General features: G+C 48.1%; 1 protein-coding gene across 1 annotated transcript; it reads right to left on the minus strand.

Moving 5' to 3' along the window:
* Positions 1-12,410: 12,410 nt before the first annotated feature.
* On the minus strand, positions 12,411-17,827 carry LOC125739292 (YY1-associated factor 2-like). Its single transcript, XM_049009234.1, has 4 exons — positions 17,526-17,827; positions 17,182-17,307; positions 13,653-13,805; positions 12,411-13,400 (listed from the first exon to the last, which is right to left on the minus strand). Exons 1-4 carry the CDS (start codon positions 17,549-17,551, stop codon positions 13,175-13,177), a joined length of 531 nt encoding a protein of 176 aa, XP_048865191.1. The 5' UTR covers positions 17,552-17,827; the 3' UTR covers positions 12,411-13,174.
* Between the last annotated feature and the right edge of the window lie 1,295 nt (positions 17,828-19,122).

The following is a 19,122-nucleotide window of genomic DNA, read 5'->3' on the forward strand; positions in this document are numbered from 1 at the left end:
GTGAAGCCTGCCTAACAGCAAACAAAGACTCAACAGCTAAATCCTGCGAGTCGAGGAGGTCAGAGATGACGGAGAATTTCGGACGAACGAATGCCGGCTCTGTATCTTCAAAGCACCTGCTTCACTCTGTGTTTAGGATTCTCAGACAACGGAGCCACATATGAAGACGAGATACAGCATAAGAGGATAAAGGGAGAGGTCAACGTTAATGCGATTAGAGCACTAATATGGGCCGACCGAATGACTGCTGATTACCTGTATAATAACAGTGGAAGTTCATATGGAATATAATGGGGAAAATAATAATTATATTATTGTGTCATTAAACTCGGCAGACAGATTGTTTAAAAAGAATGACACAGAGGTCCAGTTCGTTAAACTCAGCTCTTACGAGGTTGCCCAGCACAGGACATAAGATTTAAACTTAAAACAATAGATGAGTCAGTGACCGCCGTTGATGCTGATCGCTCACTGTCCGCACCTCCTCGGTTGGAAGCACTCGGGTCTCGGTAGGTAGCGGCTGGGGGCCGGACCCAGGTGCTGCTGGTAATTAGCTAATTGAAAAGCTCGTGGGGGAGGGGGCTGGGAACGGCAGGAGGCTCGGCTGACGGCGCCACGGGGGGAGGGGGCGCAGGCTGCTTCCTCGTTCCCTCCAAGCGCTCCATCCCTTCACGCCTGACGGATACATTTCCCAACAAGCCGAAATTTAGGCCCGAAACGAAGGTATGTTACAGAACTGAGGAGGCAATGGAAGTCCTGTGGGGATGAAGGTGCAACAGCATCACGGTCTTTGTACTTGGATGTCACAGCTTCTTCCGGCCTCCCAGCGTCGCTTTGCAGAGGCCGCATCGTCGCTGCCGCTTTCGCATACTTCAGTTCACAGCCTGAGCTCTGCTTTCTGCTTCTCAGGTCTTACTTAAACGTAGGGCGGCTGCTGCCAGTTGCTCAGCACTGCGCAGGCCTTTGTAAATCGGGCCTCTGTAATTCAGGCCTCTGTAAATCGGGCATCTGTAAATCAGGCCTCTGTAAATTAGGCCTCTGTAAATCAGTGCTCGCAATTTAGCAACAGAAGTGGCAGCTCATGTAATTAGGAGCACTATAGAAACCACCTGCATATATGAATCAAATTTGTTTATTGGAGGTGCAAACTGACAACGAGTAATGAAGCAGAGTTTATTCTATAAATTGGCACCGGGAAGCTGACGAGGTTTCATTAGATTTTAATATGTTCAACAATTCTTCATGTGAAGTTTCGTTTTTATTTTAAGAGGATTTTCTAGAGTTTAAGGAAATGTTCAGCTACTTCATTTCAAATCTAAGTGGAGTCTGTAACAAGTTCAAGATCTTCAAATTGAAATGTATTAACATTTTTAAAAATCGAATCGGCTGCTTTACTTGATTTAAACGATTTCGATTTCACTCCCTTATACAGTTAAATTTCGATTTCACTCCCTTCTCAAACGTCAGTTTTCAGCCCCCGAATGTGATTGAAGTGCATGACTTACTAAACACTGGCTCATCCTGTGAGCTGGTGCCTTAGGCGGGGAAGATGGGCGTGTCGGGAATAAAAATGCGGCAGGCTCATAAATAGTATTTCCCTCTTAATGGAGCTGATTTATAGAGCGCTTTTGCCGCCGCGGCTGTGATTGACGTTCGCTCAGAATGTAAATCCTGTTTATTTACTGCTGCAGGCCGACTGAACAGCATCACTTCGGGGTAGCCCGGGCAGAGAGCACGACACAGATTTCTGCCGCACCATGTTTCCTTGTCACCCCTTTCGGATGTTATAAACATCCACTGAAGCAGCCATGTGCACGATAACAGCGTCTGCACTCCCCCGGTCGGCCCCCATCACACGGCGGGTTAATCGCGGCCTCAGAACAGGGCTTTCCTTTCTTCTATTTGTGTGTTTTTTTTTTTTTTCCTATGTCAGACTGTGGAAAACGCCGGGCCAAATCACCCAGACGGTGATCGCCGCCAGCCGTCATCCAACAAGCTGCCTTATGCCAAACTGGCCCTGGGCACCATGACAGGAAAGCACAGGCAACCTTCAAGGCGTTGTGATTGGCTGGGAAGACTCCTGGGGGGTGGGAGGGGGGTGGATTGGCTGGCGTGGGGGTATATATAATTTATTTGTTTATATATTTATAGTTTTGTGTTTGTGAATTTGTGGTGTGTGTCTATACTAAACCAAGACTAAGAGGGTGCCATTAGCTTTTAGAGAGTGATAATTTAATACCTGATCCTTCTTCCCATTCCCACATGCCGAAATAACAAACCTTGGCAACCTGGTTTGTTCTTAATTAATTTTGTGCAGTCAGCGCTCTTCTGACAAATTTATAACAAAGAGCGTGAGTAAATAAACGCAGGGTGCTGGTTTGCGATCCAGGTGTGTAAATAACCTCTCTCTCCTGTTTTATTAAAAAAAAACTGCCTTTTAGTGGCCGGCTCAGTCTATTTCATGCCGAAACTCTCAGTCCGCACCAGTGCCATAGCAGCAGTCTGTGGTTGTTTTGAAGCAGCTTCCCCCTGTAACATTCTGCTATGCTCCGCAGCCCAAACCGTCCCCCAGATATGAAGCTTATATGAAGTCTCGCCACAGAGATTCTCTTTGTCGCGTTGTTTGACGAGAACACGCCTGCTGCGGGTTCGGCTGTGGCCCTGGGCTCCCCGCAGGGTGGCGGGCCACTGTCCTCCCCACATTCCCCTTTACACCCTGGACCTCATCCATCATTTTCAGATGTCACTCTCTCCGTAAAACAATTAAAGGTGCTCCGCGCAGGTCAAGCAAAACTGATAGTCATTGTGACAACCTTGTGTGTACGATTGTGCAAGTGCGAGTTTAATTAGGCCTAATTAGTGGCTTTCGGGTGCAAGGACAGCAGGACATCTAGGGGTCTGCATGTTACTGACACAGTACAGAAATGCAAAATTTCTTCCTTTTGTGATGCCTCTCAACACATTGTCCTTTACTCCTTGTCACAGATATCAGTACCTTCCTAAGTGGTTAATAAGCTCATTTGGCAGGTCCCGCTGTGTTTAAAGAAGGTTCTGGTTATCGCCCATTGTGTCTGTACATCCCACAACCCGCCATCTGTTTAATGAATTTAGATTTCATATAGCGGGCGTCGTCGTCCTGTGAGAGACAGCAACATGACACGATATGACACCAGACTGTTCCACCTGAACAGGAACGATATGAACGCCTCTCTCTCTCTTTCCCTTTTATGAAACGTAATGACCGAACGGGCTGAAGAACAGTCGCGTTTTCAAAACAGGGTCTAGGAACAATTAACAGCCTGAACCAATTTACGGGGGTCTGAGCGATCCTGGCAGGACACGCACACAAACTGCGCCTCACGTCGCTTTGGTGCTGCAAGCGCCCAGACAGGTTTGTAACGCAACAGTGAACCTCAAAGCATTTATCGGTCCCTTCTGGCTGCCGTCTTTGGGAAACAACAGCACCATCTAGTGGTGAAAGTCAGCAGCGGCCGGGAAGCCCGATAGGACAGAGAAGCTCCGGAAAATCGCATCGAAGGAGAATAATGAGCGACCTCGTAGCCCCAGTAGGATGCCACTTCTGCTTTTATTGCGTCTTTGGAATGTATTAAGGAAGTGAACAGCGTCTGTAGCTTCAAAGTTTCTCGTATTGTTCCATCCGTGCAAAGGGCACTTTGAAATGAAGATAGTGATATTATATATAAAAGCTATAAGGCTTTATGAGGCTTGTGGAATGGGGTGGGGGGTGGGATGCTGTGATGAGGACCTGACTCACTCAGCCCTGAGAAAAGGACAAAGGCTTCTCTGCTTCATTTCAGCCTGATTTCAGCGCGTATTCAGAGCCGCAAGGACAGGTTCATGGGCCGACGTGATTAAAGTCTCACAGTAAAGCTGATGGGCTTAGAGTGGGGGGGGGGGGGGTTCTCAATGAAATGTGAATATATATCGGGACGCGCCCCCGTAGGAGCGGACAGCGCCCCGCCTGGTGTGAATAGGGTGCATCGAGAGGGGCAGCGTCTGTGACGGTGGTGGAGGAGCTGGGGGCAGGTGGCACGCCTGGGGGGGCACTCTGCTGCCCCCTCCATCCCCAAAGCCACCAGCTGCCTTCTGCCCCCCCCCGCACCCCACACAGGCTTAATGCGCCAGCTCATCCAGGACACTACATCCCCTACCCTGTGTCCGACAGCGAGCCCCACACCTCGCCCGGCCAAGTACCCACTGTCAGATGAGTCCTGTATGTGTCCTTGATCGTAAAAGAAAAAATCGTATAAGTTATTTATTAGCATTATTAAATCTGCTTTGTGAAAATGCAATTAAGACATGGCTCCGTATTGGATTTCAGGCCCCGCCTGCTCCAGCAGCCTCCAGTGAGCCATCGATTCACACTCGCATTGTTCTGCCTCTGGACAATGGGCCTGTCCTGGGACGCACCTTCATAACTTTGAAAAAAAGGTCAATTCTAATGATTTATAGTGGCTCTCACATTGGCTAATGGACAGCGTATTACTTGTAGCTTTTGGCAGATGAATCAGCCTGACGAAGGCCGTAACCTCTCACCTTGTATGAAGCTGGGTTTCATTTCTGTATTTGTGTCAAGTGTCGCAATGAAGTGACAACAGAAAGGAGGCCCTACAGCTGGGGCACCTCCATCCTAGGGCGGAGACGGCAACACCTCCGGGTGGAGTGTTTAGGCACCGTCTGATGTGTGGCACCTCCTGGGTATAGTGTTTAGGGACCGTCTGATGTGTGGCACCTCCTGGGTATAGTGTTTAGGCACCGTCTGATGTGTGGCACCTCCTGGGTATAGTCTTTAGGCACCGTCTGATGTGTGGTACCTCCTGGGTATAGTCTTTAGGCACCGTCTGATGTGTGGCACCTCCTGGGTATAGTCTTTAGGCACCGTCTGATGTGTGGCACCTCCTGGGTATAGTCTTTAGGGACCGTCTGATGTGTGGCACCTCCTGGGTGTAGTGTTTAGGGACCGTCTGATGTGTGGCACCTCCTGGGTGTAGTGTTTAGGGACCGTCTGATGTGTGGCACCTCCGGGTGGAGTGTTTAGGGACCATTTGATGTGTGGCACCTCCTGGGTATAGTGTTTAGGCACCATCTGATGTGTGGCACCTCCTGGGAATAGTGTTTAGGGACCGTCTAATGTGTGGCACCTCCTGGGTAGAGTGTTTAGGCACCGTCTGATGTGTGGCACCTCCTGGGTATAGTGTTTAGGCACCGTCTGATGTGTGGCACCTCCTGGATATAGTGTTTAGGGACCGTCTGATGTGTGGCACCTCTTGCGTGTAGTGTTTAGGGACCGTCTGATGTGTGGCACCTCCAGGTGGAGTGTTTAGAGACCGTCTGATGTGTGGCACCTCCTGGGTATAGTCTTTAGGCACCGTCTGATGTGTGGCACCTCCTGGGTATAGTCTTTAGGCACCGTCTGATGTGTGGCACCTCCTGGGTGTAGTGTTTAGGGACCGTCTGATGTGTGGCACCTCCTGGGTGTAGTGTTTAGGGACCTTCTGATGTGTGGCACCTCCGGGTGGAGTGTTTAGGGACCATTTGATGTGTGGCACTTCCTGGGTATAGTGTTTAGGCACCGTCTGATGTGTGGCACCTCCTGGGTATAGTGTTTAGGGACCGTCTAATGTGTGGCACCTCCTGGGTAGAGTGTTTAGGCACCGTCTGATGTGTGGCACCTCCTGGGTATAGTGTTTAGGGACCGTCTGATGTGTGGCACCTCCTGGGTGTAGTGTTTAGGCACCGTCTGATGTGTGGCACCTCCTGGATATAGTGTTTAGGGACCGTCTGATGTGTGGCACCTCCGGGTGGAGTGTTTAGGGACCATTTGATGTGTGGCACTTCCTGGGTATAGTGTTTAGGCACCGTCTGATGTGTGGCACCTCCTGGGTATAGTGTTTAGGGACCGTCTAATGTGTGACACCTCCTGGGTAGAGTGTTTAGGGACCGTCTGATGTGTGACACCTCCGGGTGGAGTGTTTAGGGACCATTTGATGTGTGGCACTTCCTGGGTATAGTGTTTAGGCACCGTCTGATGTGTGGCACCTCCTGGGTATAGTGTTTAGGGACCGTCTAATGTGTGACACCTCCTGGGTAGAGTGTTTAGGGACCGTCTGATGTGTGACACCTCCGGGTGGAGTGTTTAGGGACCATTTGATGTGTGGCACCTCCTGGGTATAGTCTTTAGGCACCGTCTGATGTGTGGCACCTACTGGGTATAGTGTTTAGGGACCGTCTGATGTGTGGCACCTCCGGGTGGAGTGCTTAGGGACCGTCTGATGTGTGGCACCTCTGGGTGGAGTGTTTAGGGACCATTTGATGTGTGGCACCTCCTGGGTGGAGTGTTTAGGGACCGTCTGATGTGTGGCACCTCCTGGGTGGAGTGCTTAGGGACCATCTGGTGTGTGGCACTGGGCCGCACGGTGCGGACACAGTAGGGCCATTATGATTCGCTGATCGACTTCACCTCAGTCATTCTTTCGGAATAACAAACTGAACTTCATATCAGAAAAAAAAAATATTTAAAGGAAGGCAAGAGAACACAGACAACATATGCGTGACCCTAAAATATCAAAATTATCAAAAATGTGTTTAAAATGAAAACATTCGGAGACGGAGTTCTGAAGAGGGAGCTGCAGCTCTGGAAGTGGGACACGGCCTGAAGGACGCCCAGAGTGTGAGCAGTGAGCATTGTGTTGACACCGGGATTTAATTAAGAGGTAAATTGCACAGCAAAGCAAGTTTAGAACAAAGGCCGTTTTTTAGCAGTAACAATTGCAGAAATGGTCCCAAGTGAGAGTGTGCGTTTTTCACAGGGATCCAGCACCTTCCCGGCCTGCACCCCCCACCGCCCTGGAGTCCGGCCAAGACTCCAGTGCCCTCTGTCCCACGCTCGCTGCTTATGGTGGCAGATTTCCTGTTCCGCCTGTTCCAGAAGGACAGCATTGCTGCTAGATGTCGCTCACAGATTGAGCGACTTGTTTAGTTTGTACATCTCAGCACAATTACGCCTGTCTCAGCAAGGCCAGAAAACATATTATTGATCAAAATGAACGTGATTCAAATGAAATTCATCTCACCTGCAGCGCAAAGAAAGGAGGGGGAGGGGCAGAGAAACTAAATTCACCCTCAGCATCAGGCGATCTCTGATTTCTTTTCATTAGCTGCTGTTTCTGTGTCACTAGTTATGGACGAAGTTCCTCTGCATCCTTAAGGAAGCGCCAGGGACGTCATCCCCATGACCTAAAGATTTGCACTCATTTGCATGCTCCTCTGTCACCACAGCATAAACGTCACCTGGGTCTGGTGTAGCTGTCGGCATCACAGACCTGTTTTTCAACTGGTGGGTCACGACCCAAGTGTGGTCATGAGACTACCTTGGGTCACAGAGAGCATTGTTTTAAAAAAATGATCACCACCCACCCTCCCATTAGCACCCCGCTGCTATTATTTTGGTTGTTATATACTGACCAAGGAATAACATGTAATGACGGCCAAATGAAGATTCATGAACCATTCGCTGTATTTTTTGACCCCACTAGATGGCACTCTTGGCTTGTCTTAAGACATGCTTTGAACACCATCTAGTGGAGTCAGAAAATACGGCAAGTGGTTCATGAAGCTTCATTTGGCCATCACTGATAATATGGATACTGAGGCCCTGTGGCCACTAGGGGGTGCTCCTTCATAACATTAACTATCATATGAAACTACAGGTTAAAATAGAGTTAAAATACAGAGAAAGTTAATGTTAGGCAAAGCAAGATCACTGTTTTACCGTATCTTTATTTCTCCCCATATCTGGGACTTTCCTGAAAGCCAAAATGGGGTCAGTCTCTACACACTTACTTTCATTACATTTTAGAAAGTACCTCCTACAGACCAAGAAGGTCCTTTTAGGTATTGCATAAAGATACATCCCTGTAGGCACCAAATAATTACAGTGCCACAGTGTGCAGCCCTGCATGAACCGTGATGTTCTTCGGTAAGAGCCCCATACTAACTGGTTTTCGATCCCCATATCTGCAGAGAGGAACCTTCCTCTAGCTTTTGCTAGTTGAAGGTGCCACAGCATGCCTGCCCATTAACACACCCCCTGCAGCCCCTCTGCTTTGCCAGCCCCCCCCCCCCATGGTCAGTTGGATTGGCCGCTTTGCCTCCTGCCCGTCTAATTAAAGCCACTTTTTACTGTGAGAAGTCAGACAAATGGTGTCACTGCTACTCTTGTCTAACACTGGGGACTTGAGTCATACTATAAAATAAATTAGGCACGTTAAGTCATTTCATCTTAAGAAATCCTGAAACCAGAGAGGTCGAAGGCTGACGCCAGTGTCTCTCCCTCGAGAGCTTCTGGGTCACTGTTCATGAGGAAGGCAGAAGCAGTAATTACACCAGGCTGTGAGTAAGAGCAGTTGCGCCAGGAAAACCCGGGCCAGTGTAAGTTGTTTCTAAGTTTGTTCATCTTAATTACCAAGCAGAGGATGCATTACTAAGCACAGTGAGTGGTGAATATCGGAGCCAGTTTGTAGAGTGTAGGCAAGCTTTTCCCTCTGCATCCCACTGGGATACACGGGAATATGTGGAAATGGATCGGATCAGATAGACTTTATTGATCTCAGAGGGAAATTCTTGTACATACAGCAGCAAGGTGCATTAAATTAAAGTAATGAATATATTTCAAAAATAAAGGGCAAGGTGATTACCTGTTATACCACAGCACACAGTGCACAACAATAAATGGCAAAAAATATGTCCTCTGCATTTAATCCATATGTCACATTATGACATAGCACGGGGCAGCTAATTCAGCGCCCAGGGAGCAGTACCAGGGAGCCTCAGTCGTATTTTGCTGTTCAGGGATTCAAACCAGCAATCTTTCAAATACAAGTGTGCTTCCCTAACCATTAGCCCACCCCTGCCACCTTAATGAATACATTAAATTAATCAATATAACCTATTACTAATCCACAGACCAATGGAGATGTGGCTGCTCTGCCAAGCATAGGATTCGAACCTGTGACCTACCGATCACAGGCACAGAGGGCTAACCCACCACTGTGCTCCTACAATGACTGTAAAGTAATCCGGTTTTACTTGATATTAACATGAAATTCAACATAATAAATATGTATGAGGTTTAATTCATGGAACTCCACTGTTCCATTATTAACTTTGACGGATACTATTGTGACCAAACGGACACAATAATAAATCGGAACCAAATCGTTTTAAACAATATGTGGGTGGGTCATTTTTAAGAAAAGTGGCCCCGGTGTGGCCCCTACCCCCTTCCTGCCAACGCTGTGGGCAGACGCTGGCTGGGGAAGGAGCGCTGATGCTCAGAGCGAGTGGGATGGAGCCGCCGTGTCATTAGATGCAGGTGGGGATATTTTTTCCACTGACGTTCATGAATAAGGAATCAGCCATCTTTGCTGCGGCCTTTTACTACACTCACAGGAAATGAGGAGAAATTGCAGTTTTATGCGGCCTCATTTGCGTCGGCCTGCGAGCTGCATTAGGTCGCTGAGTGTCAGCCGCTTTATTGCGGCATGCAGAGATCAGCCGGTGATACGGGGCCATTTATGCCTCCTATTGATTTAATGAGGATGGTGGGCTGTTATCTGCAATCCGGCCCCATTCTAAATGTACCATCAGCACTAAATTTTACAGCTCTTCGGTGGGCCCTGCCTTGTAATTGGGGGGGGGGGGGGGGCTTTATTGCCACGGTGGTGGGGGGGGGGGGGGGAGAACTCTATGGGTTTTTGTTGTCTTTTTGAGTGTGTTCGTCGTCCACAAATTGCAAGTTCCCAGAAGCTATTGCAAGGGTCCCTGAAGGAGATTACAGGCATCTATGCGGGAGCTCATTAACTTTCCTGAAAAGGGACTGAAGGGAAATAACGGGTTTCGAACCTGTGACCCGGTCAGAGATTCCCTGGCTGACGGTGAGCGTGGGCCCCCTGAGCCCCGGCGACATCGGCACAGCCACCCACATCAACTCCAGACTACAGCAACATCTCCATGTCAGACTAGTGAATGGCAGCATGCTGAACGAGTGCATGGCTGAATTGTATTATTTTAAACTACGGGATGAATAACTGACAACTTCCGCATTAGATTACAGAGAAGATTCGGCTTCTTGGACACTGTTTCATACCCCTTTGAAAAATGTATTCAGCCCAACATAAGGACGATTGTGACCTCTCCTGGTGAATTGCTGGTACTACACTGTGGCTGAAGAAGACAGAGAAACGGGAAAAGGAGCTTGAAACCTCAGTGATGAGGTTGCAGAAGGTAATGCCTCAAGGCTCCTCGTGCGCCAGTGAGGAGCACAGGACTTGCAGGAATGGAATCTCTCAGTCCCGGTCCATTTTCCCTCAGCACAGTCCGGACAGCACAGCCACGATTAACACCCGCATAGCAGCGCTGCCATCCTTGTCTGGCACGATGCTGTTACCAGTGAGCACATCATCTTTAAGCTGCAAATGGCAAAGCAGAGGGGCTGCAGGGGTTAGTGTGAGGCACGCGGTTGGAGCCGCATGCAGCCGTGTTTCCGTGTCGGCGGGCAGCATGCAAGGCGAAGCTGCTCCTAAGATCACTGGGTGTGAGACACAGAGAAATGGCTCTGTGGGTTAGGATGCTGTGCCTGTGATTGGTAGGTCACATCCCAGGGTTTGCAGAGTGATTCGTCATGACCCTGACCCTGCTTTCTCTAAAATCTTCATCACTTAAATAAATAATAAAAACGTTAATTAAATACATTCAACAAACACCAGAGGGCGCCTTTCGACAAGGATTCCTATGGAACACTCACGCTGCACTTTAACAATTCTCAGGTCTTACGCACAAAACAAAAAAAAAATCTTTTAATTATGCAGCTGCTACCTGCGAATTTCTCGAATTTGACATCTATGTATAAAAATTGCAGGTAATATAAACAAGTGGTTTAGGGAATATTGTTACTTTTACTAAGCTGAGCCCATTTGTCTCCTGACACAGATAAGCCAGCCAGTTGTGATCCTAGAGCAATTCATCTCTTTCCCAAATTGAAAACCCTGATTTCCCGTTAACATGCTAGAACAGAGGTTGAGTAGAATATAAAACGGAGTTTGTCGCAGTTCTTACACCGTCTGCGGTTCTGCGGGATAAATACGCAGTAAATAAATACCCAGAAATCCTTTATAATCAAACATCTCTGAGTTTAATGAGCTGAACCAAGTAGGCCGATTAATACACACTTATCTATTCAACAAACTATCAAATACGAAAATCATAAATCCTCAGTTATCCAAAGACAGAAATAATGCCGGTGAGTGAAATAATCAGTTGATGATACCATTTATTGCCCGAAATCCACGTTTGTTACACTTACATGTAGTTTTTAGATATTAATCCGAAAGCAAGGATGCCTGGCCTGGCCATGAGTGAAACAGGCGTCTTTGTGAGGGGGGGGCAGCCCATGTGACCTGCTCAGACCTCAGGGATGCCTTGGCCAGTTTCACCCCCCGCAGTGCTAGGCGGCTGTTGCCACTTGTCACTGCACCGTGCCAGCTCCACTGCAACCTCCTGGGCTGGATGTGAGGTGTCTGTGCTGCTTCACAGATGCCCTCTCTGTCACAGTGCTCACTCAGGTCATGACCTATACACACCGTCGGCAGCATTTCACCTAACGCTAAAGTGCTGCAGATCTTCTGGCTTTCTACTGGTATGGGCAACGACAGCCAGCGTGAAATGTCATCACTCCGCACACAAAACCGGGATTAGATCTTAGTTTATAGTCTTTCGTGCGAGAGAGTGTGATCCCTATAATCATGACTGAGTGCACGGATACATTCATCATCCTTTAAATAGGCCAAGGATCATAAATGGTTTGGTCCACGCCCTGAGCTGTCTGTCTACAGCCCTTCATCCCTGAATCTTTAATCATTCATAACAAGCCCTGCCCTGCCCCATAACAATCACCTCAAAACACACACATGTACACTTGCTGGAATACAGAATCAGGCAGGATCTAAAGTGAAAGGCCAGCAGGGTATTTTTTTTTTTTTGCAGCTGCTGCATGGTGAGGAAGAAAATCGCAGGTAAATGAGAACGAGTGAAAATGAAGCGGGGAGAGCTGCATCTGTCAGAGACGACTGAGGTGATTTCACAGCTTCCTAAAACCACGACAGACAGTAGCAGCCGCAGTGAGGGGGCACCTGCGCTCTCGTTCACCGTGCTCGTGTGCACTTGCACAGCCTCGTGTGTGCAAAGGCACGAGCACAGGGTCGCTGCGTATTGACACCAGTCTCACCTTCATCACCACCCTCATCATCTCCCCCGAGGCCTGATTTTCAGCACCAGGCTGAACAGCCTGAAACCCCAGCGACAGACTCACAAACGCAGGCACACATTTAACATGCATTTTTATAGAGTCCATCATCTCCTTTTATTTTGTGAGAACCGTAAAATATAAACCAAAGTGAATGGGAACACGGCAGCCTGTATAAAATACGATATCGGCCTTGAACAATTTCATTCTTTCACTTACGAACATTTTCCTCCCACAGCACGTAGCTGGGATGATTCTGCACATATCTCCGCGGCCTGATATGATCAGAAATGTAAGAGGACCGTGATCCGTACTGACTGGCTCCCAGTTGCTGGCAGGACGTGCATTTCTTGAGACCGCACTGTGTAACGCTCAGGCGCAGGAGGATTCTGCAGACCCACTGCTGACCATCAAATTTCATCAAATGTCCCCAGAGGCTCCGCCTTTCCCATAAAGCAAATCCATCTATCTGAAATATAGTTTTAAAATAAGGTCTGATTTTAGGCTACAGCAGTCCGCAGTCCATCTAAAAGGTGATAGAAGAGTATGATTAAGTGTATATTGTCAATATAACACTGATTTAATGTACAGTACTCCCACATTAACGCAGCCCGGAACATTTACAGCCATCCTAGAAGGAATTTCAATGCTGTTTTTCCAGTTTTCTGACAATGATCTAAATGGGTAACAAGTGTCACTGGAGACTAGCAGTCGACCCCCAGGGAACATTCTGGAAGACTTCCAAAATGCCAGCCCTGCGCCAGAGGCTGCGGGTTGGAGAGATGAGGTGTCAGTTATGAGAGACTTTATAAGCATGTGCAGAAATGACTGAAGCAGCAATGGGGGGGGGGCTTAGTGGGGCTCTCCGTTGAGTGAGGAGCCCTCCCCTCGGGGCGAGGATGACCGCGATGTCCCCCTTTCGGCGCCGTCCGATCCAGAGCCGCTCTGACCGTGGTGCTCGCCTGGAGCCGGCGTGGGTTTGCTCTTCTCCTTGAAGTCTGTGATGATGACGGTAAGGTCTCCGACGGTGACCTCCAGGTGCTGAGCGCTGCTCCTGTCCACATTCTTCAACCTGGGCCTGGTCACACAGAGCAGGAGAGGAGCAAAACTCAGACCTGAGAGCAGCTACTACTGAGAGGGGGCTGCCCTGCATTACCAACATTATTAAAGAGCAACTTAAGAGCATGCAGTTGCACATAAAAAGACGCGTCACACGCATCAAAACAGAATGCACTTAAGCAGCAGTATGATGTTATTGTATGTATGACATCATCATTTGTATGACATCATCCAGTTCACCATATCAATGCCATGTGGTGGCTGCTCTCACCTCATCCTCCTATGGCCGCTCTTTCTGAATGCTGCCTCTCTTTCGGCTTTCTCTTTATCCGTCTTGTCTTTCTTCTCCTTCTTTGGCTGTGTCGGAGATGCAAACTGCTGCGTCACTTGCTGGGAGACCAACTGGGAGACTGGGCGGGGCTTCCTGGAGCAGGATGAGAAACAGCAGAAGGTCTGTGGACCTGCGGAGGTGCGACACGTACCGTCCGTCAGGAAAGCTACAACTACGGTTGTATGGCTCCTTTGCCTGGTTCCTCAGACGTGAGTAGAGCGATTATGCAGGGACAGCAGGAGCAATGCATGCTGGGAACAGCACAGAGGGCTGCTTATGGAACGGAAATGCAGAAAGGCAAACGACTGCAGCATCACAAAATCCCAGGTAGCTGACCCTCTGTGCTGGGATCATAGGTCAGCACATGCCTCTGAGAGCTCATCTCAGTCAGAGGGCCCTGCCCTACATCCCAGTTACACTCAGCCTAGAGCGGCTCTGGAAAAGATCGATTACAGCTTATGTTAGATTACGGAAAAAGTGTACCAGCCAAAACCAGAGAACAAGTTCCATCAAGCACAACCCCACCGGAGACACCCCTACATTAGCTGTGGTTTGGCTTTTTTTTCTTTGAGCTATTCAGTTGATTTATCAGCCAGTTCTTATACCCAAATCCTATCTACCCCAAACCTAATGTGATTTCTGATTTCCTCGACCCTCCTACTTAGACCGCCTCCCAGTGTGCACTGAGACGATATGTGGCTCACTCCTGTAATAAATCCCACTGCTGCACATTAAAAATGCCCGTTTTCAGGTGGGGGGGCTGTTCCGGTAAATCCCCAGGTCCTCCGAAGTCCACTACTTGGGGATTGTGCAGTAGATACGGTGGAGGGGGTATCGCTGGCCATGTGGACGCACTCGGCGGTAAGTAAGGAGAGGAAAGCAACCGGGGCGCCGATAACACAGCACAGGATGTTAAAGCGCCAATCAATACTCCACTCTGCCTATTTTATAGCGCTAAGTTGTACTTAATGCAGTTACACGCGTGACGAGAATAAGATATTAGACGGCTGTATGTAAATGCAGAAATACAGCTCCTGCCTATTGCTGTGCACCTTGATTAAACAGCCTGCCCTGCTGAAAGGTCTCAGCTTCAGCCTGAAGTGTCTTTCCGCCGAAGGAGGTTTCAGAGGTTCCGCCACTGATGGCTTCCCCCGACTTATTGCCGGCCACTACAGGGCAGGACTGTGGGTTTTTCCGGAATGTCTTCACATCGTCCTTAAGGTGTAATCAGCAGTCCTTTATTTAATTCAGTTCAAACGCTAAATATGTTTGACTATATAAACAGCTTCGTTTTAGCTGAAAACCAGTGCATTAAGCCCAGGAAAGCAGTAATCCTGCAGCAGTGCATCAGCCTTTGGGGTTTCCATCACTGTCCTGACGCGCAACGTATAATTAACATGCTGAGAGTCTCGTCCTAATGAAACTCAATGCTGTCCCACCTACCCGCAGCCCTCGCCAGGAATCCACCCCCCACTGCCCCGTAGAGGCCTCGGGTGGGGTAAAAAGAAACAATTAACCTCTGCTGAACTAATGATGCCTTTGATAATGACCTGCCAAAAACCAAACAAGATGGATGCTTCCATCCTTCTGTTTTACTGCCAGATATTCAGGGAAATCGAGCGTGTGGTGGCCCCTAGTGCTAAACAGGGAAGCACTGGGAAAGTTCTGGGTGTTTTTCCATAAACCGGGCTGTGCAGTAGAGCTCAGGGGCTGTCCCCATGCTGTCTGACGACCCTTCAAGCCCATACAGCATGAGACATCCTGCCTGGCGTGCTGAGCAAGGACAGAGACAAAGCGAGGCTCCCGCCGTGCAAAGAGAGACCCACCCCCTCTCCCACTGTGTTTAGCAAGCTGGGAGTATGAGGCGTGACGGACAGAGGCCAGGCACGTGCAGGGCTGAGAGGCTAATCAGCACGTCCTGCTTTATCACTGTGAGCACACAGTGCTGTGGGCCCTCTGACCCCCTAAATGCTATTAGCGTCAGCATTTTCATCAGGTCAGTCAGCCAGTCTGCATGACCTGCCTTACCCTCCCAATTAAGGGCATTACAGGAAGGAAATGAGGTAAAGGAAGCACAGAGGTGGGATAGTGTGGCCGCCAGTGGGGTGTCTGGGTAATGAAAACAACCAAACACAGTCTCTGGCTGTGCACTAAGTTACACAGTGGCACTGAAACCAGAGAGCCAGCCATAAGACACCAGTAAAATTTGATTGAGGACTGACTAAAACAACCATAGGGGTACAAACACGGCAGTACACAGAAAGGAATTCTGTAACCAATCAGAAAGCCCTGTGCAGAAATATGCTAATTCTGTGCAGATTAAAAGTTTCCCGTAGCCTTCGCTGCTTTAAAATAGCTAAATCTGCCTTTTAACCTGCAATCAATTCCTTTTTGACAGTTTCTGGGTGCAGCCGATGACTGGGCTGGGTATAACTGTCAATTTATTCAGCAGTGGCTTCACCTGGTCTCCCCCAAGGGTCAGCAAGGGTGGGGGGGGGGGCTGTAAATACTGCCATTTTAACACCTAACATGATATCCAAGACACTACAGCAGCTCTGTGCAGCAGAATGACCTCTGATTGTTCCTGTATACATCAACAAAGCTGCCTTCCTATGGCATAATCACATGACAGTGATTCATTTACAGTCGTATTTTATGACTAATATAACACTGGAGAGATTAGTGTGAAATCGCGACATAAAGGCTCATGGGTGACAGAATGCCGTAAACGCAGCAGCGGTTAGCACCCATGCCCATGCATTTCCACGAGAGTCGTGGGTGCCTCAGGAGGTTCATTAACGGCTTTCTGGCGGCCAGTGACCAAGCAGCTGGAGCCTGGCGTAGGGGGGCGGGGGTTGTGTGAAACATACCCCTGGAAATTACAGCCCCTGAGAGGATCAGGCAGCCGCAAGCTGACTGGCTGTGTCTGACAGCTGCCACGCCTCCTCTACATGGCCGATCTCTAACCACAAGAGGGTCCTGGACATCCCCTAACAACACCACCCCCCTCCCCCAAGAACAGAATGACGGATGACTCGGGCAGCAGAGTCAACATCTCTCCCCCTCCCCTGTGGCCATCCATCCTCCCAGCCTTGTCACTGTTTGAAGACAAACACAGGCTCAATGTAATACACTCAGGTTACATCCCAGGCGTGTTTCTGAAAAGTAAATCTACTCCATCGCTAATGAATATTTATGTACAGTGCAGCTTTAATAAGCATAAATGCCATGGACACAAATAGTATGGAGGCCCTGCGTGATGTGTGACACGCATCCACCCCAAACCTGAACGCGAATTTTGGTGGTGCATTTTGCATCAGAAAGCAGTCAGCGGGTGGCGCAGTGGCTAAAGACGCAGAGCGACCTCGGTGCCAGGAACGAGCTGCCCCCCGACCAGCAGCTTCTCCGTGAATTTCTCCAGTAAACAGCCGTGTGGACGCGTTAGAAGGCTGCCGGCTGGGCGTCTTACCGTGTCGACGTCCCCTTCCTCACATCGCACATCATGCACTTGAAAGCCTCTGCGCTGTTCTTAAACGTACAAACGCTACAGTCCCAGTACCCGTCGTCAGAGGAAGGCTTGGACTGCCGCTTCGGCCTTCAAAAAAAACAACAAAAAAACAAACAGACAGAAAGTAAAGCTTTTACACCGGCCGAAGCCGTTTCCCGTCACACGGCTCGATACTAGCGAAAGAGCAAGTCCGCCATGGCGGCCGGCTGCGTAGCAACGCGCGTAGTGACCCATCCGCTAAGGCTCGCTCGGGTCACCCGCCGTGCTGCCCCTGCCTCTTAGCAACATATAAGGGGGTGTTTAACCTTGTCGGGCTCTTCTTGTCTCCCATGTCGCTACACCGATACTTGTTTTGCGTCTGTTGTTTGTTTTTATTGCCACGAACCGAAGACAAGGCTCGGTTCGGAGCAGAAACGGCGGCGCCCGGATGACGCAGCTCCTGGCTGCCCTGGAAACTGCAGGTGGGCGGGGAGGTGCGATCACGTGGTCGCGCCGGGCCAATCGCCGCCTACGAAAGTTTGAGTGATGGAAAGAGGCGGAGCCGCCCGGTGTGTACACCGGAGAAAACAGGCGCATGAGCTCCATCGCCTAAAACGCTTTATATAGGGTCATCTTCACATGAAAACGTATTGGATGAGTTTTGTGCTTCTTTGTTCAAATTCTATAAATGTAATTAATAAATTGAGTTCCGTTAATGTAACTTAAAAGAAATCAGACAATAAGAGTGCGAAAACGAATGGCTCAATAGGTGCAATCTCCAATAACGTCTAAGAGGAATATAGAATACGCAGAACTTATTTTTATACGACTTAAGTTCAAAGCGTCCAAAGCGACTCATATTACAGAACATCCACTTTCTATAGACAGAGTTGGAATTAAGAGAGAAACCTCGACACAAAATTATATAACTAATCGTCATTATAGCGTTTCACTTTCCTGCCGTTTTAAACAGCAGCCTGGCTGGATTACAATGCTCCTAATTTCGATTTATAGAACGGAAGAAAGTGGATAAAAATATTTTACATTTAGTGTGTTTATCTTTTTATTTCTTGGTGTTATATGTTCACCTAGCTACACAGATTACTTTTTTCGTTGCAGTTATTGTGGAGTCTGCTGAAAGCCCCAGACTGGCCTATTTACGACCACAGAATTATAAATGAGTCTAGAAGCGATTTTCATACAAAGCAGACGAAGCAGCTGTGGATGCTGAGGTTGGAAGACATCCACCGTGATTTGCAAGAAAACCACCCAAAATATGAATGCAGATCAACAGTATGTTGCATGCAGTAATGGAAACTCTGATTACACAAGATGGATATAAACCCATTCAGTGTACAGAGTGCTTATGTGCCATGTGTGTAGACAACAATACTTTTATTTTATATCAATTTAAGTAGTTCTTTGGTCTAAATCAATTTTCTGCGAATTGCCAGATTTTATGGGAAGATACATAATACAGCAATATTACGTTATTATATTGGGCTATCACCATCTTTAAGAAAGACACGTGTAATAATTTTTCAAAATTATGAAAGCCACTGTGATCTCTTGTATATCTCACACAGTATGCGGTTTTCTTGCAAACAAGTTACTGGATAAAGACGTGCAATGTGTAAAGCAAACATGAGAATAATTATATAATGACAATTTGAAGCAGTGATAATATTAAACCCAAACTGGTTTATCTCGTTTTAACTATGAAAAGGAATATATTGTACCGGTAATCCTTCAGTATCAGGGCAACGTAAGACGATAATGGTGATGGAAAAAATGAAACAAGTTCGTTTCAGAAATTGACAGAAGCAAAAAAAAAACAATTCAGGCCAAAATAATTTGATATGAGAAAAGATCCGAGCACTATACTGTACAAAGGCTTGATTGTTGACTTCCGTTGAATCTATG

Source organism: Brienomyrus brachyistius, chromosome 3 (assembly GCF_023856365.1).
Source record: "Brienomyrus brachyistius isolate T26 chromosome 3, BBRACH_0.4, whole genome shotgun sequence".
In the NCBI taxonomy this organism is placed as follows: Eukaryota; Metazoa; Chordata; class Actinopteri; order Osteoglossiformes; family Mormyridae; genus Brienomyrus; species Brienomyrus brachyistius.